The sequence below is a fragment of the Telmatherina bonti genome (genome assembly GCF_933228915.1).
Source record: "Telmatherina bonti genome assembly, chromosome: 19".
NCBI classification, from domain to species: domain Eukaryota; kingdom Metazoa; phylum Chordata; class Actinopteri; order Atheriniformes; family Telmatherinidae; genus Telmatherina; species Telmatherina bonti.
In genome coordinates this window covers 30,083,359-30,109,082 of record NC_136617.1, presented here as the reverse complement: position 1 = coordinate 30,109,082, position 25,724 = coordinate 30,083,359, and the positions used below count along the sequence as shown (strand labels likewise).

At 39.4% G+C, this 25,724-nt stretch overlaps 1 protein-coding gene across 1 annotated transcript in view; it reads left to right on the top strand.

Moving 5' to 3' along the window:
* Positions 1-8,649: 8,649 nt before the first annotated feature.
* The window catches only part of kcng2 (potassium voltage-gated channel, subfamily G, member 2), a gene marked incomplete at both ends in the record, with an annotated part of 43,200 nt that continues 26,125 nt past the window's right edge, over positions 8,650-25,724 (top strand). The window contains one exon of the mRNA XM_079258355.1: positions 8,650-9,432. Within this exon, the coding sequence (XP_079114481.1) occupies positions 8,650-9,432 (783 nt within the window). The remainder of the gene's footprint in view (positions 9,433-25,724) is intronic.

Genomic DNA, 25,724 nt, shown 5'->3' with positions numbered 1-25,724 from the left:
ATGCATTTTGAGGATAAAAAGCAGGCATTAAAAGTGTTACTTTAACAGACAAATTGCATATCCTTTACTGTTGCATCACCTTTTCTTTCTCTGCCTGACAGTAGAGCCTGAAACCTGTCCAGTGAAACTAAGAGGGTCCACTAATCTGCTGTTTTCTTTCTTTAAAATGACTCAACAGCTGCTTTGCTAAAGATCCTGCACATTTGAATGAGTCCATGCCCATCATTGGCTGTGTTCCTATCAGAAGCCGTCCATACTGCTTCAACACTGTGAAAAAACACCTTTAAACTTGGCTGTGATTGGTGTTGGAGGGTCTGATCCTCTCAGAAACATTACTGGCTTCGCTCCACGTCCCCGTCTATTCAGCCAAAGGCAAAGCCAACACTGAACAGGGCGTCCGTGCCCGTGTATTTATACGCTTTTAGAATCTGTTAATAATGGGCTTTGGGTTAAAGACAGTCAACCCATTTAGTACATTTATAATTCATACAACAGAAAGCAGGGCACGATTCTTTTCCATTTTCAGTCATGAACATTGGATATTGAATCAATAATACAGCTCCTCTCTGCGGGGAGACGAAACCTCTGTGGACAAAACCAGCGGCCCCCCATCACTCATGATCTAATAGGCTCTCTCCATCTCTTCCCATCACAGCTGTACATGTGCAAGTATTTTTTGAGAAGTACTCCTTTAGTAATTGTTGTGGTTTTAAAGAGATATTTCACGTCACTCTAGGTTATGAAATCAATTCGTCACCACTGATTGTTGGAGGCGATTGTGTAATTGTTCTCATATCTTTTAGTGAAGTCTGTCAGGAAAAATCTGTTGGATTTAACAGTCAGGTGATAGTTCAGTGTCATGGAAATCTGATTCTACCAAACAAATGTCTGCCCAGGGGCTCAAACAAACATGAAGATTAAGTGGATTTGTGAAGACGGATGTTTCAGTGATGCGTGGGGCGGCTGATTTATGCAAAGAGTCATGTAAATTTTGTTTGCATGAGCAACTGGTGGCAGAAGGACAGCGCTGCTTGGAAAACGCGTTCCGAGCTTCGGGTTGCATCTCTGATGCAGAAAAAGAAGTTTCAGTTTGGATTGTTTTTTATTTGTTTTTGTTTCTACCAGGAGTTGTATCAAAGCCACTGTTCGCGATAAGCCAAACCTCACAGCTGTGTTGGCAAAAAATGAAAATGAAGATCAGTTCCTCGGTGTAAATGCTCAACTCCCCTCAATGATGATGGATAAGATACAGATATGGCTAAACTCACACGTCACCGACAAATTCTTGCATCAGTATTTTTGATTTGATTAAAAATTGAGGCAATGCTAAATGTTTTGTAAAAGAGTGTCTATGGTACGGGCAACTTCCACATCTGAAGGCATCGTTGGTGATGAGGAGTACATGCAGGGTGTGGAGCAACATACGCTGCCAACCAAGTAAGCAGAATGAAACAAAACCTGTCTCCCATTTAAAATCTGTTCGCATCGCAAGGCCTAAAATCAGTGATGTGCAGTGAGGTTTAAGGCTGGTGTCAGCTTTACAATTGTAAGAACTGGAAAAAAAAAAACACCTTGCCACAGCCAGTCTTTTCGCTTGTATCACTCAGTTTTAAAAGAACGACTCTTCAGCCCCGCAGTTTGAAGCAAGCTTTTTAGCTCCGGCGTTGGTCTTCCATCACGTATCACCTTCTGTTTGGACTGTAAATCAAGTTTTGAGAAATTTTTTAGTGTTGAAATATAATTCTCCATAATGAGGTGGATCAGACAGAGTATTAAATAGCTTTTTAGTTGCCTGTGCTGAAGCTGCTGCAGCGTACGCCCCCTTGAGGTGAGGCAGAGTACTGCGTGCCTCACCGGCTGACTTTTCTTTGCACTTTATTGTACGATCAGCAAGGATAACTCTCTCACACATACATAAAAGACATTACACAGACTGTAGAAAGTCATGGTGTATAACTAATATTTATGTAAAGTTCATATTGACAATAGGCTGAGGAACAGAAACGGGCACGCATCATGCTACCCAGTTTGTATTGGATTGTGCCATCAGACGTGAGGCACCGCTCGCCACTGCCTCATCCAGGGTTTCTGTTATTGGGGATAACTCAAATTTGGCAATTTTTTTGTGATAAAATGTCAGAAATATGTATGTAGTAGGCCCTGCAATGGACTGGTGAGCTATCCAGGGTACCCTGCCTGTCGCCCAAAGCCAGCTGGGATAGGCTCCAGCTTCTCTGCGACCCTGAATTGGATTAAGCGGTTCAGAAAATGAATGAATGTATGTAGTAATATTGAAAATATATTTTAGATACAGATTAGTAGCTGTGACGATATGCTTTTGTCCCGATTCGATTCGATTCCGATTTTTTTGGGTGCCGATTCTATTTAAATTGCTATTCTCAAAGTTCTTCGATTTTGCTGATTTTTATGGATTAAAAACAAACAAAAAAAATGATAAAACTTTTTTTGCTAGTAATTTTTCTTGATTTCAGTTTGAAAAAACAACACAGTAGCCAGACCATCATTCTGCAGCTATAATACCAAAGAAGACAAGTAAAAATATCAATAAAACCAATAAATATTACAAAACTATTATAGTGGATTCATTTTATTTAATTGAATTAAAAAAAAAAAAAAGATTTTTCAACAAAAAAGAATCAATTTTAAAATTGTGAAACAAAAGAATCCCAATTTTCAATTTTTCGATTCGATTTTCCAACCCCTACAGATTAGTGGAAAATATTAATATTTATTGTATGTACTTTTTTCATTTTTCAAATTCATGACAGGTGAGGCACTGCCTCCCTGACCGTAAGTCACTGCCTTAAATACGCCAATAGAGACTCCAGACTGTTGAGCAGCAGAAACTGTGCGAACAGCAAGAATAGGAAAGAATTCCACCAACAAGCTGCTTCAACAATCAGCGTCCCACGTCAGCCGATCTAAGATCTGTTGGTCAGGGTGTTGCAGAGCTGTTTTCTTGCCTTGGAATCTTTTCCGCCTCTTTTTTAAGAAGACATTTCAGCATCATTGACCTTCACTTGACAAGAAACGAGCTGATGGTATGCAGCAGGGATCAGCCGGTCCGGTTCTGGAGGACTGGTGTCCTGCAGGTATCCAAAGTTTCCCTGTTGAAACTCACCTCCGATGGATCTCCAACAGCTTGCTGCTAAGATCTACACAAGCCTGTTTACGCTTCATTCATTTGAACCAGGTGTGTTTCTCAGGACACATCCAGTACCTGCAGCCTGTTTGGACCAGAGTCTGCAGGCTAGGATGTAAACCTGGGACAGATGGGCCTTCTGTACTTTGGGCACCTTTCTGGCACCCAAGCTTGACATCAGAACAGGCATTTATTTAAGCTTTACTCAGATAAACATGTCAACACAAATTACATTTATATTTTCTAAAAAAGATTAGATTTACTTGAAAATGAGATTCACCAGTCCTGCGAAAATGGTCTGGATGGGAGCTCCATCAAGACCCCATTTAAAGCAGGCAAACTGTGCAAACTCATCTAAACTATCTCAGGAAAAATCTGAGAGTAATTAATCATAAGTGAAAAGCTGCGCCTGAAGGGTAAAACTGAAAAGCAGCAGATTTCCAACCAAAGACAGACGGACATTTTAAAACGACTGGCCTTCTTTTCTCACCAGGACGCCGACACATAGTGCCATGAGGGCATGAGGAGGTGAATTCAGTGCAGCTCAAAAATAACGCAGATTAAATGCAAACTTGATTAATTTAGGACTGAATTCAGAATTTAAAATGATAAAATAATTATAATTAAGTAACTTTGAACTAGTTGTTGTGAAATGTGATTTTGTTCAACATGGTGGAATTTGCAGTGCATTTTGGGGATGATTTAAGTGAAATCACTGATATATTTTTTCTTTTTACTATAAATTATAACACCGGCTGCATGGTGGCATAGTGGTTAGCACTGTGGCCTCACAGCCAGAAGGTCACTGGTTCAATCCTTGGCTGGGGAGGGGTTTACATGTTCTCCCCGTGTATGCATGGGTTCTCTCTGGGTACTCCAGCTTCCACCACCCAAAGACATGCATGTTAGGTTAATGGTTGGTTGCTCTAAATTGCCCTTAGGAGTGAGTGTGAGTGGTTGTTCATCTCTCTGTGTGGCCCTGCAATGGACTGGCAAGCTGTCCAGGGTGTACCCTGCCTGTCACCCAAAGCCTGAGATAGGCTCCAGCTTCCCTGCGACCCTGAACTGGAATAAGCAGTTCAGAAAAATGAATGAATAAATTATAACAATCCTGCGTGATACTTTAAGAAATTCATTTATTCTTTTCTTCGTTTGTTCATTCATTGACTTGGTAAGACGGTTTAAGGATTATTCACATCATCTGTCAGTGGTTTTAATGTTGTTGATCAGTGTCCTGCTTCTGATTTCTGTTTTCAAACAGCTTGTTGGGACTGCATTGTGGCTTTAATAGATATTTCCCCCTTTTCTGATGGGTTTTAAGACAAACCACATCCACATTTTTCACATTTACCTATCAGAACCCAAAGTGACATGTATGATACACACACAGTTTCTTAGACATTTGCTGAAATTCCTACTAAGCACAATCTGATTTTTGTCTTTTGCTCCTTAATGAACACCAGAAAGCAAAAGATTATACAATAAAAAATTTGTGATGGTTACATGGAAATAAATGGCCAATGTCTCTAAAAAATGTTGATACTTTTTTATTTTACATTTTGTTAAAGGAACAAATAAAGACTTCATATTAAAAAAATTGGACACATCTGATCATTTTTCATGGGTTGGGTTTTTATGGGTAAACCTGCATTTCTCTAAAGTCACAATCACCTTTAATTAGAACAAAAGTTACTAAATTTACCACATAGAGATGAAAACTTGTGTCTATTTGGCCATTCCTTTGTAACAATGCTTCTCATCAATAAATTTTGTATTGTAGGAGCCACATGCATGTGTGGGATGAGCAGCAGAGTTGAGTATGTGGGTTGTGCTCATTAAAGATTTCCAAAAAGCTGCTCCACCAGTTCCAAACAGCTACGATTGACTCTTTCTTAGTTTATTCATTGGATGAGATGATTGGAGTGTGAGAAAACCATTTAACAGTTTTGTTATTTAACAAATGGTGGCTTCAGTAGCAGGTGGATTATTCTTTAACAGGAATAAATGGTTGAATTACCAAAATGTTTGTTTTTTCAGATATAATTATCGAATAAAAAACGTCAAAAGTCATCAGTGGAACAAGCTGATCTTTCATGGACCCAACCTTCATACTCAGCTCTGCTGCTCATCCTCGTTTCCTCATTTTTCATGCTAATTTTACACAAAACCAAGTCGTCTTTCTGCAAACACTTTACATTTCCATTTATTTGGTCACACTTGTCAGATTTCTCTGACCCATTAGGCCTTCCATGACATTTCATCCCTCTGTAGTTCGAGTGCCTCCTGTATAGATTTAATTTATTCTCTCTTTGCTTTGAAGCCATCCCAAGGTTCAGTGCCATGCACAATAAACTCCTCCTGTCAGAAGCACTTTGCCGAGTTGCTGTCGAGGTGCTGCTCTCTGCTCTCCCCCGGGGAGAGTGACCTGCTTGGAAATGATTGGCCTCACAGAGAAAGAACGGTCTCTTGAGGAGAGCTTGTGGGGTCCCAGTGTTAATTTGTTGCGATGATGTGCCGAGCCTTCTTACATCCAGTCCAGTTCTGCCATTGATGGTCCTTTTCTGCTCCTATCTGGACTGTGTTTGTCCGTAACCATGTTGACTAAAGCCAGAAGATGGCTTTCCCAATGTTTTACTGTAAGACTAAAGCTGTTTTGGAGGAGTCAGACGTGTAAAACTGACGTAATATAAAAGTGTCTTTCACATCCTGTTTATGAAGGTTTTATTAGATCAAAGGTAATGTTCCAATTACAGGAGACCACGGTGTACGAGTTTTATCCCTGAATAACGTGGCCGTGGCGTTGCTGTTAAATATGTATGAGGGGAAAATCACTTTACAAGAGCTTTCACTTCTTCATCTCTTCTTATTTGTTCATTTTGTTTCCATTTGTTTTCTTTTGTAGAGGCTCCTGAGACGTTTTTGTACCTGAAAACAACGTTTACGTATTCCGCACACTAAAAGCAGCACGATCGTGTTAAGAGAATCCAACTGAATGGATTTGTTTTACAGGTGTGTATCTTATAGGTTTTTTTGTTTTTTTTAAATACAATACGCAGTGCTTACAGGACTCTTACAATATAGGTTTTTTTTTTTGTCTGTTTTGAATAATGGATTTAGTGTCTGTGGGAAATGAAAAATGGATAAACCATTTCTAAGCTGATTAATCATTGAACGTATGTCACCGTGTTATTTGTTGTACAAATAGAGCTGAAACACGGGCTCATGTCAGCCAGCATGAGCTGTGGTTTGGTCTACAAAGATGTTTTCCAGCTGATTGTTAAATGGATATTTGTTTAAAAGAAAACACGGGAATTTGCATAAAATCGGATATTAAGAAACCTTTTATGAATTTATTTTGTGTGTGGAGATCTCAGAGAATCAGATGAAATATGATACATTTTGAATTGTAGTATTAACAATTTGTTGGCCAATAACCTCACACACACACACACACACACACAAATACACACTCGGAGATGAACACAATTATCTTTGGCGCCAGATTAACTTTTTTAGTCACCAGCCAATCAGAAAGTCCACTTGCCACAATTCTTTTAGGGAACAGAAGCCACATTATATGGTCATCATGTTGGTTTAAATGGCTTTGACATAATTTTATGAAAATGTCAGAGCAACATCTTCTTGGTGTGCATCATTCTGTCCATTGTCAGATTCACAACTGTGTTTACAGACTGCAAATTGTCTGCTTAGATTAGTGAACTCTGATGGAAAGAAAGGACAAGTCAGCCCTACTTTGAACAAAAAAGGCTAAAAAAAATGTCCATGAAAAGTCTAAACTTACAGGCTGAATACAAAAGGACACAAATGGAGGTGAGACGAACAAGGAAAATTACAGAAAGCCAAAAGAATGAAATGAAAATAAATGATGATGATAAAAATGCTCTGAAAGCTGATCGTCCTCATTGCTTAGTATAAATGGCGGAGAGGGGGCGGGGCATGAATAGATAGGTAGAAACTGCTGAATGACCCTGTGATGGACTGGTGACCTGTCCAGGGTGTACCTGCCTCTCGACCAATCATTGCTGGGATAGGCTCCAGCTTTCCGCGACCCTTAATCAGACTGAGCAGTAAAAGAAAATGGCTGGATATAACTTAGTGAGAGAAAGTCAGACAGTGGCGCAGCAGCCAATGGCAAGATGGACGGTGATTCTGTGTAGACTCACAAAGCAGCTGTGGAAGACCAAGGTGGTCCTGAAAAGGATCAGTCCGAGCCGGTGGGCCTGTTTGCTGGCTCGTGGCGACCTGCTGCTGGAAATGCTGCTGCTGTGATCTGAGCTGGCAGCAATGTTTTCTCTGTAAAAGTCTAAAAGTCAAACTAGTTCACATCTGTACATCTGTGGCGGTTAGGGTGGTTTCTATGTCTGCAAGGCGATGACTTACCCTTTTGCATCTGGAGGAGGGGACAGTGACAGTTTTAAAGATTTTGTTGTGATGAAGAGGATCGAGTCTACATCAGTGTAAAAATTAAATCCTTGTTTTACCTTGTAACCAGCATCTTCAGTCATTCATGACCATAGACTGTGTATTAAGAGATGGACGGAGCCTCCGTGACGTCACCCATAGGTTTCTGAAGAGCTGAATTGAAGCTCGGTGGGCGGTTCCTACCGTCGCCATGTTGGCAGCGTCATGTGCGTCGTCTTGCCCGGAAAATACAAATATGGGCAAAGAGGTGGAGCTGAAAGGGGGGCTGTGAGCGTCATGGTGGATGATTGACATCGAGCGAACTCCGAGCTTTCTGTAGCTAAAAGCTAACCGAGCTAACCCCGAGATAACAGGAGCTAACCAGCTAATGAAGGTAAGCGGGCTAAAGCTAAGTCACGTTGTTAACCGACTAAAAACCGTGGTTGTTCCACGTTCTTCTTTCTTGAAGCCGGAGATTGGTACCGGTCAATCAAAAGGACACGCCCCTAAATATGCAGAACTTCGAGATTAAATTACTTTTAAACGGGCGAGTTAGAAAAAAATTCACTCCCTCCACAGTTGTCATGAAGGTAAACCTGACCTATTAACCGAAAATGGATTTTTGAACCAGTCGGTAAACATGTTTATTTCTGCCGTGAAGTTGGTCTTTTTAACATGGGAGTCTATGGGGATTCGCGCTGTTATGCAGCCCCTAGTGGATGAAGGGGAAACCGCAGTTTTATGCTCTTTCACATAGCCTTCACTTTTAACCGCGGGAGATTCCCGCTTGTTGACACACAAAATCACGACTTTTTTAAAACACACAAATTTAAAATTTTTTTTAATAAAAATTAATACCACGATGAATACTGCCCTGGTCTTCATCATCCAGAAGTGCAAAATATGTGATGTGAGTGGAAGAATAATTGGTGTTTTCTGCCCCACAGGGACGTGTTGTGTTGCTGAATGGGTGAGCCGCTCCAGGTCATTTTACATACCGTGTGAAGCCCCGACCCCGTCTCATCTCATCGCGCAGGACTGGGTCTCCCAGTAGTGCTTCAGGGATGTACCAGGAAGTGGCCTTTCTAGCTGGTAGCGCTGAGCACCAGTTCACCCCCTTCCACTTCAACCGTGTGGAAAATCCACAGGAGGTCACATCAAAGAAGGGTTTGTTCTACAAGCGAGCCCAGCTCCTGCTCCAACCTCAGCCCCATCCGCAAGCTGGAGATGACATCGGCTTGGCTGAAAGGGCAGCTATCATAAATGTAGGGGGCATCAAGTATCACATCCCCTGGTCCACGCTGGATGAGTTCCCCCTGACGCGACTGGGCAAGCTGCACAGCTGCAGCAACGAAGCAGAGATCATGGACGTCTGCGACGACTACGACGGCAGCCGCAATGAGTATTTCTTCGACCGAAGTCCATCTGCGTTTCGCATCATTGTGACTTTCTTGGCAGCAGGGAAGCTGAGGCTTCTGAGGGAGATGTGCGCCCTGTCCTTCCAGGAGGAGCTGCTGTACTGGGGAGTCGAGGACAATAACCTGGAGTGGTGCTGCCTCAGGAAGCTGCGCCTCCGACAGGAAGAGTACAAGGAGCAGCAGAGGCTGGAGGAGGAGGAGGCCGAGCTCACCTCGCCACAGTCCTGCGAGGAGAGCCAACAGCCTCCGGGAGGACCAGAGGAGACTCTCGCCGGGGGCTGCATGCGGAGGCTGAGGGACATGGTGGAGAACCCACATTCTGGGTTGCCTGGGAAGATCTTTGCGTGTCTGTCGGTGTTATTTGTTGCCATCACTGCTGTGACGCTGTGTATCAGCACCATGCCTGACCTCAGAGAGGAAGAGGAGAGGGTGAGTTTTTATTTCTTACTTAGTTGCTTTTAGTCTTTAAAGTCCACAGGTTTAAATTTAAGTTCCCAAAAAGTCCAAGCTACCCCATAATGAGTCAGTAGAAAAGTTTTTGGACTTTTTAGCCTGCTACATCCTGCACAAGAAGCGAGAACTTTTTTCTTCCTCTCAAGGTCCAGAGAAGAAAATGATGTAATTTTGTTCTCGTGGACTTGATAGAAGATAGTTCTCCACACATCGGGCTTGAAGAACTTTTTGCTCGTGCAGTTCTGAGAAGTATCGTGTGATTGGTGGGAGATTTGAGGTGGGCGGGGTTAACATGGACAAACATGAAGCGGATAGTTGCGGCTTTTTCATTTTTGCTGAAAACAGCTGATGGGGGGGGGTGAGAAAGTACGAACATGTTTACAACATGTGGAATTAAAACACGCAGACCCAACCGTGTGCAAAACCCACCCTGCTGCGGACGAAGTTTCTCATTAAATAAGAAACAACAGGGTTTATTGCCTGGCTAGTTTTGCACCCGGGGCGAACCATCCATTAAATATATTTTTAAATGCAAAAGTTGTTTATAACTATTTACAACTTGCATTAAAATGTCTTTGGGTCATCAGGCAGTGCTTGACCACATGAAAGAGCAAGTGTAATCTAAAACCTGACTTTATGACCTTCGATGATGCAAAATCATCATTCACATCTTCATGTATCTTTTGTATGATTGATGCTGATGATGGAAAGTCCAGGGAGACACTCCTGTGACATACTGGACATATTTGGCCAGTGAGTGTTGTTCTAAAATATTTCATAAGTGCCCCTGGATTTGCAATTAAGATACAATATGTAAATTAGAGCATACTTAACATGCAAATAAAATAAACCATAATAATGCACAAATCATCGTTTGTTAACCTCCTATTATTAGCTAAGCATTACACACTAAAACTTATTCAAAAAGCATCATAAAGCTTACAAAATGTCATGTCAACGTATCCTGATGTCACATGAAAGTTATTTAAGGTAGCATGGAGCCATGTATAGCATTAAAAAATCCAGTCACGACCTACTATTATTTACCAAATTCCCAGACTAACATGTGAACTTGCACTTGTTGTGTTGCAAACACAAACTAATATATTCTGTGGCTAATTAGCAACATATTAGCAAGAGGATAATAAATAGTGTTTCATTACATGTATAATAACGTCACTCATAGGGACCTACATACTGTTATCTTTAGAGCGTTTTTCTTCTTTCCTTCTCTTTCTGAACTGGGCGCCTCGTGGTTTGTTTGGTCTTTTGCCCATCATACCACGTCTTTGACTCGACTAAACATTATCACCTTTCCATCTGTCAAACACCCAGAGCTAAGATTGATGTCATGTGATGTGATAAAACTCATGTTGATGCAGGCAGATCCGTGTTTTCTTTTTCTTTTTTTCCCCCTTTTTTTTGAACATTTTCACGCAATGATTGTAACATTATACACGTGTTAATTTTATGAATGAAATGTAAATATACATATTTGGATGCAGTTTGGATGCTGAGACAAACTTGCTCACAACCTCTGCAGTTACGAGTTGATCCCCCTTCCGTCTACCCCCCCCTGCCTTTTCTTCTGACACACACACAACCTGTACAAGCCTACATGACACTCAGCAGCAAGTTGACATGTTAGTAGCACGTCCACCGCTTATTAACTTGATGTAAAAATGTGCAGTATTATTTGGAGAACTGCTGACTTTTTTCTTTTTTTTTTAGGGCGCTCGTGCGCCGCCAAAAAGGTTGCACCCTGGGCAGTCGCCCACATTGCCCATAGCAAAGACTGTTCCTGTTTATTGCACATAAAAGCCGACATCACCGCCTTCTCATGGAGTATGTAACAAGCTTTATTTAGGAGAATATATTATTTGGCAGCAAAATCCTGTAGAAACAACTCTATAGGAAAAAGTCAACATCCTTAAATCCCAAAAGGTTGATGTCTGTTAGCGGTGCTAACAGACATCAACTTAGCTTTTACTGCACAAATGTAAAGATGACAGCTAAACACGTAGAAAGCAGATACAGGCTGGCAGAACTGTACAATTAACCAACGTTTCATCATATGTTTGTGTTACATATTCATCTCCCACTAAACTGTCACTAAACAGAGTGTGAGAACCATAGCTAATGCTAATGCTAACGCTAATGCTAATGCTAGCAGATGCTGTTTGTTGATCATCCAATAGCAGTTTGCATTATATCAGCCCTTCTTCAACATATAGTGGTTGGGATTACACAACTTCCAACTAGAGCAAACTACTTCAAACTGGCCACTTCCACAAATCTCCACTGAGACACAGAAACTCACAAATATATCTTGGGATTCATAAATTCACTTGCAGAAAAGGTCTGTAGAGATTTGTCAGTTTTACACAAGTATTAAAGAAGATTTTTTAATCCTAGCTAAAAGTGTTTCTTTTTGTTTGAGGTATCCAATAGTGGAGTTCATAAGTGGTCTCCTTTGTAGCTAAAAGTAGAGTCAACAGACTGTAAAGGGTTTTATGTGTAACACCATTATGCTTTACATTTCACAAGTATGAAGGGAAGCTGTTCTCAGGATTCCTTCATGTCTTTTATAACCTCAGGGTTGTGTGTGCTGTACAGTAGAATTCAGATTATGTTGATGCTGCAGCCCACATACCAAGACTTTCTGGGCTTTATTGTAAATCATTGTGACATAAAAACAGGCGAAGGCTCAGGGAAAAACGAGGCTTCCTCTCCTTAACTTGAATACCAAATTATTGTGTGTCACTTGTCAGTGTTTCTCATTTTGCATACTGTCCTCTGCAGGAACACCACGTTTTCCAATACAGAGAGCGACAACACAACAGTGTTATTCACACATCTTTAAATGGCTAAATGGATTTGGGCTCCAATGCTGCATTTGCACAAACCCATAGATATCCTCCCCATGCTGCAAATTTTTACTTGACCTGCTTCCAAAAATGAAGATGAAATAAGCTCAATGAATGTGAAGTCAGCTCATTATTGTTATGTAACTGCATGATTATGTAAATTGTAGCCATGAAGTCTAAATCCATATAGGATAGCATGTTTACCTAAACTTTACCTCCACCGGATGACCAGTTAGCTGAAGAGAACAAAATGCAAATATACTACCTTTGCTAAAATTATGTGTCACATTCTCTTTGAGATATTTACTGCTGTGATACGTTGACTGTGTCGTACTTTTAGATATGACGTATAAGCTGGTTAGTGTATTGTAGCGTGTAGTAATTTAGAAAAAAAACATAAGGCCTGAACAGTTCATCACACAGTCATTTAATTTGCATTCTTCAGGGAAATGCTGAATGGATCAAACATGCATCTGACTGAACACAGGACTGGGCAGAATGATGGGAAGCATAACAATGCTATCATGAGCTGTGTCCAAATGTCCATGCTCGTCCCTAACCCTTCATTTACTACATATGGCTACACTACTTAGTGCACTCATTCTGTTGGTGATTCAGACACAAAGCTGCCTATTTTCTCCTCATCGCAGATTACCTGACTACTGACTGTCGCCACAGCAACCACCGCATGTCGTTCCTAATCCAGTCCAAACTCATGAGAAAAATTCTTTCATTGTTACATATTTATCCAACAAATAAGGAAATAAAACTATCTCTAGTTTTTTTCTTTAGTTTTGACATTCATGTCACTTGCGCCGCTTTGAGCTCCCGCCCGCAATATATTGTGGTTTATATTGATTTGTCTAGTGATCATTGATACTCAGTACTTTTCATTGCATTGTTGGTAATTTTGAGTGCACTACTTTATTTTCACTGGACATTCGACATTCAGACATCCTTAGAAAATGGCGTGAGCACTATAAGGGGCACCGTGTAGGGAAAAGGGTTCACATTTGGACATAGCAATAGTCTAGATGTCTTGAACATTATATATATATATATATATATATATATATATATATATATATATATATATATATATATATATATATATATATATATATATATATATATATGTATATATATATATATATATATATATATATATATATATGTATATACATATATGTATATATATGTATATATATGTATATATATATATATATATGTATATATATGTATATGTATATGTATATATATATATGTATATATATATATATGTATATATATATATATATATATATATATATATATATATATATATATATATATATATATATATATATATATATGTATATATATATATATATATATATATATATATATATATATATATATATATATATATATATATATATTCATTCATTCATTCATTTTCCAAACCGCTTATTCCAATTCAGGGTCGCGGGGAAGCTGGAGCCTATCCCAGCTGGCTTTGGGCGACAGGCAGGATACACCCTGGACAGCTCGCCAGTCCATCGCAGGGCTATATATATATATATATATATATATATATATATATATATATATATATATATATATATATATATATATATATATATATATATATATATATGTATATGCTGCCTTATGAAGCTGATTGAGAAAATGTCATGAGTGTGCCAAGCTGTCACCAAAGCAAAAGGTTGTTACTTTAAAGAATCTAAAATATAAAACATACTCTGGTTTATTTGCCATTTTTTGTTTACTACATAATTCCACATGTGTTCCTTCATAGTGTGGAGGTATTTAGTTGTACTCTGCAATTAAGAAAATTAAAAAAATGAAGACAAACCACAAAGTGAGGAGGTGTGTCCAAACTTTTAACTGGTACTGTATTTAAAACTACTTCTCAAATGTGGACTGCCTTCTTCTTCGGTCTTTTAAGGACTAATGCCAAATGATACCCTAGCATTTATCATACAAAGCAATAATTGCAGTTTTCAAGCTCAGAAGGTTCTCACTTTACACACAGATGTTTTTGTCCATACAGAGACACCGTAGTATAAACGGCGGTATAAAAATGGCAACATGTAGCTAGAGATGGCTGATTCTAAGAGAATAAAAATATGAGAGTTATTTTAGTGACCAAGTTAAACACAATTTTTAATGATATATTTAAACATTTCTGTCCTTTTATGTTGTTACATGCTGCACTTTAAAACTTCCACAATCCCACTTTTTACATTTATCCTGATCCAGACCGATGCATGGTATTATCTTATAATGTTTACAGCAAGCATTAAAAACCAGGTGACGTAATCCTTACTCAACGGTTTGCATCAATGAATTGTGAATCAGCTTAAAAAATTCAAGCTATGCGTGAGTCAGCTCCCGGCTGCGTGCGAGTCTGCCTCCTCATCTCTGCAAAGGTTGTTTGCTGCTCTTCCTCTTTAACTCTGCGTTGGCTGCATTGAACTTTAGCGTTTTGTAAGTAGACAAGGATGTAAATGAAGATAAAACACTGCCGCTAATGTACAAAGGTGGCGTCTGCTGGGCTGAAATTTCTGAACAATATGGTGATATGACTTGTCTTTGCTCTCTAATTAGGTCTAAAATTGAAAGCACATCTACATGTTGCTGCGTTTAGCTTTCATCTTGCAGGAAGAGGAATTTTGCCACCTCAGGCTTTTTATTCCAACTAACTACACATGTTGTTACAGGCCATGACAAGTGGAGAGAAAATGCATATTAAAGCTGACGATGTCTTCCTCACGAGCCTTTTCATGTCCTCCTCTGTCCGGAGGAGTCAGGCTGTTTCACAGTAATACGTCTCTTGAATGGCATCAGCAGACCAGAGGATGATTAGAGAAGAGTTTCTGTATGTCAGTTATGCCTTCATCAGCGAGGAAGAGGAGGACTGGGTGGCATTTATATGAAGAGTTGAAGCTTCAAAGAGAAAAAAAATCAAACAGAAAACAAAGTGGATTGAAGCTGAAGCTTAAACACAACATCGTCATAATTATCACATGCACAGTTATGTATCATCCGTCTTTACACACGTCCAAATCCACACATTTATGATTCCAAACGAGAGAAACAGGTTGAATTAAGAAGACTTCATGTTTCAGTCTTTGGACACATGAAAATTGGGTCCTTTCGTTGCCAATTAAGCACCTAGAGGGTTGTGAAAGTTTGAGGTCCTCCCCTGTGAAAACTGTGGCTTCATTAGAAGAGAACACCTAATTTTAACCAGCTGTGGGAGGAAACTCTAAAATACAAAGTTTGATGGAATAATGAGCTGCCTGTGTGTGTGTTGGACAACTTACCATCTGAGAAAGAAGCCCAGAAGGACCGGAGAGCAGATATGATAACTAACACCTAAATGTGAAGGAGCACATTGTGAAAATGTTTTTTTCCTGTCTGAAACATTATATTCACATTTCATTCATGTAACTAGTTGCTAAAAGTATAAATACCATAGAGTGTATATAAAAAGATGGACGGAGCCTCCGTGACGTCACCTATAGGTTTCTGAAGAGCTGAATTGAAGCCCGGTGGGTGGTTCCTACCGTCGCCATCTAGGCAGGGGCATGCGTATCGTCTCGCCCGAAAAAAATAAATATATGGGCAAAGAGGTTGAACTGAGAGGGGGGCTGTGAGCGTCATGGTGGATGATTGACATCGAGCAAACTCCGAGCTTTCTGTAGCTAAGAGCTAACCTAGCTAACACGAAGCTAACAGGAACTAACCAGCTAACGGATGTAAGCGGGCTAAAGCTAAGTCACATTGTTAACCAGCTAAAAACCGCAATTGTTCTGCGTTCTTCTTACTTGAAGCGGGAGATCGAGTACCTGTCAATCAAAAGGACACGCCTCTAAATATGTAAAATTTCAAGATTAAATTACCTTTAAACGGGTGAGTTAGAAAAAACATTCACTCTCCCCACAGTTGTCATGAAGGTAAACCTGACCTATTAAACTGAAAATGGATTTTTGAACCAGGCTGTAAACATGTTTATTTCTAGTGTGAAGTTGATCTTTTTAACATGGGAGTCTATGTGGATTTGCTCTGTTTTGCAGCCCCTAGCGGATGAGATGGGAACTGCAGTTTTTGGCACTTCGCATAGGCTTCACTTTTAATTGCCGGAGGCTCCGTCAATCTTTCATATAAAGTCTATGATAAATACACACATGCTGTTAGCTTGTGAATATATATATATATATATATATATATATATATATATATATATATATATATATATATATATATATATATATATATATATATATATATATGCAACTGTGTAAATAACAAACAAAAATTGAAATATGACTGGAATGGGTTGATGTTGCCCCATTCAGATCCAGAATACAGGACAAGCAGTAAACATACCCTGCTTTCCTGCAGGTCCTCAGCATGTGGTTTTGCTTTATCTCATTAAAAAATAACTGGAAAAAAAAAATCTGGTCTTGAATACAACACATGTTGCTCTGGAACCTCAATGAACTTCTCTGCATTAATGCTGCCATCACAGACTTGATGATAAGCTTTGTTCTGAGCCCGGATGCAACCCCGCACCGTCCAGCGCTTTGCTCCATTTTGTCTTCAGTTTGGAGCAAGTGAAACTAATTTCTTCTGGAATAGTGACGTGACTGACTCCATTAGTCACTCCTTTTCTTTTCTTTATTTTTAACTTGTCTTGTCCAGCATAAAGCAGCAGAATGATGGTCTGGCTGCTGTGTTGTGCTGAGCAAATTTCCTCTTTTAGGAGGAGCTTTAAAAGACCCACTGGATAATTTAAGTTTTTAGTTTATTTGTTTGTTTATTTTGAATAAATGTTTGTTTCACTGAGTTTACATTGTCCTGCTGGACCTGACCGGACCTGACAGGCGCTTCTGCTGTCAGGTGGTCGGTCTCTGATCGCTCCGAGCCCAAAGAGGTCAAAGGTGCCAAAGGTAATGTACCATAACCCATTTCTTTTTTGCACATTTTCACTTTAAGTGGAATATTAATGTTATCCTAACTGTAGTGATTGACCACTGGTTCTCTTTCATTTCATTACACCAACTACCGATGAATACTGTTTATTAATGTAGAGATGAAAAATGCCTTTCTGTCAGAGAATAACTTTTTATTATAAACTTTTTTAATAACAATTTTTTTACTTTCTGCATTGTCTCCATTTCTACAAAAGTCGATCAGATTCACTAACATAAAGACGTACTGTCAGGGAAATCACAAACGAACAAACAAACATAAAGATGTATGCTAAAGGGAATCCAGTAATGTCTCCAGACCTTCTGAAGTAAGTACAAGTGTATTTCCCTGCAGAGAAACCGTCTTCTGCAGGTGTTTCCTCTCTGTTTAATGTGCTTTAAACATTTCTAGAGACATTAGTCCATAGTGGCAGGCGTCTGTGAGGACTGGAATTGAGTTGCTTTTGCTAATTACCAGATTCCACTCAGTCTTGTCCACCCACTCATCCCTCTCCATTACAGAGCATCCAAATATCCATTATCTTTCATAGCCAGCCATTTACTTCTGCACAGAGCTCCACCTTTCAGATGAAGCTAAAAAACCCATTAAACATTTTGCATAAATATTTTGCGATATGAAGTTTTCAGAGCCTGTTGTAGCCTAAATTGAGAACACCATGTCAGAAGCAGATTTAACAAATTCCAAGTGGTTTGCATATGATGCACATTTTTATATTTACTTACAGATGAGATATTTTGTCTAAAACAAGATAATAAGTGGAACAGAATCAAGAAAACAGCTGGTAGACCTGTTTAAGAGGGCATCTAGCTCAAACAAACACAAGATGGTTTCCTTTTTACTTACAATTGCGCAAAAACCAAATATCACAATAGAAACGCTAATGGAAACACGTACATTTAGAAAAAAGTTTAATATACCCCTAAAAAGTGTTTTCGCTCTCATGAGATGGTTTTCCAGATGTTTCGATAAAGAAATATATTTAAAAAAAAGTGAAATGGAAACACTGGACGTGTCCCTGGATGTGACGTGGGGGTTCATGACGAGTTTATTTCCAATAAAGATGGCGTGGTGTGGAACAAACAACAGCCAATTTCAGAGATTTAGAAAAGTAAATGAGGGAGAAAAGCTTCGGAAAGCCAAAGAAAATTCTTTGCAGCACGTAGAAAACCCCCCAAAAAACCCTACATGGCTACCGTGCATAAGCCACAATTTTCATAAAATCTCACAATACTCTCACAAGATTTATGAGGCTAATGCGCTAAACGCTGTTCAATGGAAACATCTGCAAATCGCAACTGTTGTTTGTCAAAACTTACAAATATTGCTTTTACTTTGCGAAAAAAATGTAATGGCATCATCTCAAGCTTGTACAGGATCAATAAACAGAAAAAAAAACCTCAACTCTACATATCAAAATGAGAACAGAAGGGTGGAGGAATGGATAACTGTATGGGCATGTCAGTACAAATGCAGCAGCTTACACAGTTGGACAGAATTTAGCTGGAAAAGTTTGTTGAAATATTTTATTAAAAGTCTCATGGTGGAAATGCAAATGCAAATCATTACCATGTTTTCCTGTGATCACCAGGGTCTAGAAAGGAAGGCATGATGCAATGAAGAAATGTTTGGAAGTAATTTATTTACCATAAGCAAACTTTTTTTTTGGACTCATGACCAATGACTGGCCAAAGACTGATAAACATTTGCTCAGCATCGTGATAGTGGTGAGCAAAAAGACCCTCACAAATAAATGCCTTTAACAGGAGAGCCCATTGCTATACATGTGGATGGACATCATGACGGACACGTACAGGACGGAGAGAATAACAGTACATGGGAATTACAGGCGAGACCTGCTTGTTTCACGTTGGAATGAATGGACAAACTTTATAATATAATATATAATATAATAAGTCACAGGATGATGTTGGACTCTGCCCTCCTTACGTAATACAATAACCGCATGTCTTTTAGAGCATAAAGGTTCTTTTTAATTTATATTGACTATTGTTTTTTCTGTGTTGTTAGATTTGTGATTGTTTCTATTCTACATAAAAGATGCTCCTCCTGATGGTAGATTGGACTTTATATTAAATCATTTTCTGAATGTCAATGAAAAGCAGAAAAAAGTAGAGGAAAAATAACAACATTTATTAAATATCTTTTTTTATTTATAATATTTTGTTGGATAATTTATTGTGAGTTTTTGTGTTTGTTAAAAGTCTTTTGTTTTGGATTTTGTTCCCTTCCTGTACCAAAAAAGGAGCAAATCCAACCCTTAAAACTAACGTACATACCAAACTGTGATATTGGTGCACCGATACACCTCGATACACATAGCCAGACAGTATCTTTGTGAGGTGCCTGGGTCCAAAGACACCTACCTCTTCTGGTTATAGAAGAAGATAAAGTATTGGTTCATTTAGGTTTCTTGGATGAGTGCAGCTGAATAATGAAAATTTATGCCATGCTGTCATTGACATTGACTCTGCCATTAGTTATTGGAAGTGTGAACAACCTAAAGATTATTGGTCCAAACATGGAACCCTGAGGAACTCCATGACTTGTGACGTGTGCCAGTTATAAAAGTTGCCACAACTCTTAAGTGTCTCTATTATGCACATTTCAGTCTAATTTATGTTATTATGCAGGTCCAGAAAAGCAAGAAATAATCACAAACCGCTTCATTCATTTCGTATTGATCCTCTCAGATCAGCCTCTGCCAGAAACAAGCAAACAGAGAAAGCTCCGCCCTATGTCCTGCCTGCGGGCTGCGTCTTATTGGTCAACTGCTAAGAGTAGTGAAGGTGGGCGTGGCTTTCTTCTCATAAACGTCCAGAACCTAGAGAAGATGACCAATCCCCCGGGACATCACTAAAATGTTCAAGTAGAAAAAACTCTCTAAACCCAATCATTTCCGTCACCATAGAAACTGAATGTAGAGAGTGCTGGAAAACTCACAGATGCATTTAGGTGATAAAAAACAGCGCTGCTCATATGTCTGATAAGTATTCAACATTATAACACTGTAGAAAGCTCAGAGCACTAGAAATAGCACAACAGCGCCTTTAAACTTCAGCAAAAATTCTGTTCAACCACAAAACCATCAAAATTGCTGGGAAACATGAGTTTGATCCAGAATATGAACGCGAACAACACAACATGGTTCCGCAACACAGATTACAGCTGGATATCTCTGTTTAGTACATATACTTATTACCTGCTGATGTGCACTATGATGATCATATTTCATTTTATCATGTTGTTGGACGTGCAATAAAATATCAACTGCCGATGTAATCTGTAGATGTAATAATGTGAAGGTATCACTGATGCCGAGGCGGATGTGAAGTCCTGCTACCAACAACAGGGTGACATCACGCTCACCAAGCAGTTGAATTCTCCATGAAAAGCCAGAAAAGATGTTAGTGTCTGAGAAAAGCATGCTCTGACTACAATCATCAGTTTACCTAAAAAATCCGGCAGCAACCTGGCTCCTACAACACAAACCGTAATAATCATCCTAAACAGTGTTTGAGCCATGAAACAAAGCACCATGTGGTTCAGTAAGACAGGAGGCGTTATCGTCGAGCTTGTGTTTCCGGGCAGGTTCTGCTGCTACAAACTAGTCCAGCAGAAATCAAAAGTTTTTAAATAGCTGTCCTTGATGGGAATCACTTAGCTTGTTTGTCTAATGCGGCTTTTAGAGAAACATTCAGCGGTTGAAAGACTTTCCCTCCACTTTTTCTCTGATGGAAACGAATCACCAGAGGAGAGCAAAATCTATACTGCATTTCACATTTTATAGTTCTCCATCCACACGCTGGGCATGAATAGGGGGTTTAAACACATCAAGTGTTCTGTTGATTTCTTCCCCCCCAGAACTGCTTACTCTGTTCTCATAAGCATCTTTGAAAACTGTACTTGTCCCTTTTATCTGCTGTGTGAGTCCCGGCTGTGGATCTAACCTTCCAGTGACTCTGCTCATGGCTCGCAGCCTTGCACATTCCATTGTGATGTAAATCCCCCTTTAAAGTACGACACGACCGTAGCCATACATCATCACCAGGAAACATGGAGCCAGAGCTCAAAGTGTGAATGCGAGGAACAGAAATGTGTGCAACTGCTGCGGGAAAACAGATCATTTCGTCTCAGTCGATGCTGAAAATAGGAGGTGTGCATCACTCACGCCTGCTGACTGCGAGTTAGACATAGTTCTGTTCATGCTTCAGAGAAATGTAGCATCCATCATTGTGGTGGTGATTTGTGCTTCTTGCTGGCTGGTGAATGATTCCAGCTACTCCCTGAATATTTTATTTTCTTACTTTCCTTAATAATTTAAATGAAATCAAACTGACTCTGATTAGTTAGTATAATGTAAGAGGATCACATTTACTAAGACTACCCAGCTCCACAGCCTCTGGCAACTTTTTGCACACTGTTATTGCTTTCTTCTGCATGCATTTACTGCATGATTGAGTCTAACAGCATCATTAAGCCGCCTTTTCTACACAGCAAGTTGAGTGAAGCTGTTTGCATTATTTGGCCCATTAAAAAGAGCAGAATGTTTCTCTCCCCACTGAAATGTGTCTTTTTCTTTGTTGAATGCTGAATGAAGGATTTTTCAAGTAGCATAAATGAAAACAACTGAGTGTTTTGGTAAAGTTAGTCTGTAAAAACAGTTTATATTGATTAAATAGTGCTATTTGGTTTTCAGAGCAAATCCCTAATGTTGAGGCATTTTTTGATGGTGCAGATCCTGACAGGTTCATGTAAAAAATGAATGATGATAAATCTGACCAATTGCAGCCTGGAGTTTGAACCGAATGGCTTGAACTTTTTGCAGGCTCACATACTTCCAATAAAAAAGCCTTATTAAAACCTAACAGAGAAGAACCATAAAAAAATCTGTTAAACAATTTGAAAAGTCGTTTTCAAACCTTAAAAATGGCCTGAAACCATCTGAATCAGCTACTTTTAATTCCAACTATAAATGTGTGAATGCACACCAGGATAATCCAGGGGACTCGGATCAATTTAGCTGAAAAGCTGATTTTTTTGTTTGCTTAGTCTTTCCCTCAAACAGACCAAACCACATGGACTATGTCACACAGTTGCAACTGCTCACTAGGGGGCGATATTCACAGAAACAGCCATGTACCACGAGGAAAGAAGAAGAAAACCAGGCACAACGGCCATGTTTACATTAGAGTTTTAATTAATTCTGAATAGATGTTAATTCTGCTTCAAACTGATGAAAAATGACCACGTAAACACTTAATTCCCAATGAAAAGGTCAATTTGAAATTAAACCTAATTAAAAAACTAAGTAATTTTAATCCAAACTGATAAATTTCTCTATCTTGTAAACCTTCATTCTGCTATAATTTAATTCAGATTGTTCTATGCATCCTCCTTACATTGTCCCGTTCCGATGACATACATATTCCACCCGTTGTTTCGCCTCCCGTCTTTGGTAGTCTGTCTTATTTCTACTTCTCAGCTGCTGAAAAAAAGTGAAGTCGGTTGCTCATGTCGTGTTGATGCTTCAAGGTATAATCAAAATAACGGTAAAACTGGTACTTATTATGTAGTTTTCCATGTTACAACCGAAAAGATGACCAAAGATGATCGGTAGACGTAAGTACGTCACGTACTGTCCAATCACAGCCCCTCCCAACCCGCTGATCTGAAGCGGAAGTAAGGACGTGTTTCTACGTAAACCTCAATTTCAAAATCATTATTTCCATGTAAACTCGTAGGTAATGCTGTAAATTCTGAATTAGTTTCATTCTGAATGATTAATTCTGAATGAAAATACATCATGTAACCGTACTCAGTGATTTCTAGGATCTCTTCCACTGCAAGTAATCAATGCAGCAGCAACAAAATTTGCAGTCTTGGTGCTTTTATCTTTATGTGGTGTTCAAACCTGATGCAGTTTTCACCTGAAGCTGTCCCGTATGAGCAGCATGGGAAGCAGCATGTTGCGCTATGATGCACCTTACATCACTTCAGTGGTTAACAGCAGTCCATTTCCTCTCATGCTGCAGGCACATCAGAGTTTGCTTGCACATAAACGAGACTTGCCAGTGCAACTAGCTCGTCACACCTTTCAAAACATACATAACATTTCCACATCATGTTTTTGTTGTGTTTAACACTGTGTGCTACTTACAGCTAACTGGTGACAAATATATCAGATACACATTTTATACATCACAACATGCAAAATACACCTCTTCTGCTTCCAGAAATGATTAGTGGACCCACCAGCTTGGAAATTTTTGGCTCTTTTGGTTAATGTGTGAAAAGCTTCAGTCTGCGGGCTCCAGCACATCAGTTTATCTTTTAATCTGACCAGTTTAGTAGGTAGTTAAAGAACTAGATCAACAATAAATATGTTAGCAGTAGTTATTGGTGCTGTCCTTGAATCTCTCCAATGCTAGCTCTACTGGTGTGTTGCCAGATCTGCAGTGGTGTCCTACATTTCATCTTCACTATTTGCAAAATTCCTCCAGTTTTCATGTTGACATTGGGTACGGCTGCATGATGTTTTTTTCATTCGGAATTATTCATTTGGAATTAAATAATTCGGAATTAACGTATTTTCCTACGAGTTTACATGACGATAATAATCCCGAATAAACATGAAACACATCCTCATTAAATTCCTCTTTAGAGCGGCGTGTTGGAAAGGGTTCTGATTGGACAAAGGGTACATGTGATGTACGAATTAAACAAAGTTGGCTCCCTGCTTCTCGTCTTTTCAGTCATAACTTGTAAAAACCACATAATAAGTACCAGTTTCGCAGCTATTTATTATAAATGTGAAGTAGCAGCTCAACACCAGCATACTACTTCACTTTCTGCAGCAACTGAGAAGGAGAAGAAAGATAGACCACCGAACACGGGAGGCAAAACAACGCGCGTCATCGGGACAGGACAAGGTAACGAGCATGCTCAGAACGACCGGAATTAACTCAGAGCGGAATGAAGGTTTACATGACAGAGGAATTAAATAGATCAGAATTAAAATGTTCCACTTGATCAGTCGATGAAATCTTCCCTGATTGGTTGTAGAGACACATACCGCAACAAAAGCTGAACAGTTTTCATCTTCCTTGTGTTGCATTGCAAGCCCCGTGTGCACGTCTACATGAACGAGGGGGAAATATTACATGCTCAAAGGTTGCTTGTTGCTTGATTGAAGAAGGGCAGCAGTTTTTACCTCATTGCTTGAATACTGGAAATATAGAAGCAACGTTGCTCCTCTTATGTCGAGCCATCATGCTACCAGTCCCACCACTGGCTTTGCTTTCTGAGTCTGGTTCTGCTGCAACTTTTCCTTCCTTTTTGCATGGTGGCGTGGTGGTTAGTACTGCAGCCTCACAGCAATAAGGTTGCTGGTTCACGTCTCAGCTGGGGGAAAGTTTGGACAGCGACTTTTCTGTGTGGAAATTTGCATGCTTTCCCTGTATGAGTGGTTTCTCTCTGGCTTCTTCCTGCTGCCTAAAGACATGCATGTTAGGTTAATCGCTCACTTCTCACATGTTAGTTGCTTTGGAAAAGTGTCTCATGCTCAGGATTCAATCCATTGCTTTTATTTGCTAAACTATACGTTTTTATAAGGTGGTTCATAAGAACAAAGTTATAAACTGGACTAACGTGGATCATTTAATGGATTAGTTTTAATTGCACTGTAATTGGACTACAGTGGATTGGATTTAATTGGAGTGTGTCTGTAAAAGTGCTTTGAAATGACTTGTGAACAGCTGCCGTCCAAACAAAGCTGAATTTCATCAAACTGAACACCGTCTCTGGGTTCTTTGGTTTCCCATCAGTCTAAAAACAGGCATGGAAGGTTACCTGCTGTTTCTAAATTGTTATTAGAAGTGAATGTGAGTGTGAATGGCTTTTTGTCTTTCTGTGTTGGCACTGACCTGTCCTGGCCTCCCTCCTCACAGCAGCTGGGACTGTTTCCAGCTGCCCTGTGGCTCTGCATTGGGATGACAACGGCTGGATGAATGGCTACATTAACTGGGTGTGAATGTGCATGGTTGCATGTCTTGTTTGTCTCTGTGATGGATTGACAACCTGTCCAGGGTGTACCTTGCTTCCCACTTGATAGCGGCTAAGAACAGGTTCTGTTGTCCCGTGACCATGAATTGGATGTAGAAAGTATAAAAACTGGGTAAAATATTAAATTGTTGCCATCATAAGTCTTCTGTGTAAAGAAATCAAGAAATTAAAATGCATTATTTATATTGAGGATAACTTGGGAAACAACAACAAAAAAAAGTAAAAAGGAGACAGAATAATACAGTTATCCTGCCATTTGATTACTTACTGCAACATAAGGCTCCAGCTGTGCGCGTTTCTATTTGCTCCTCCCTGCAG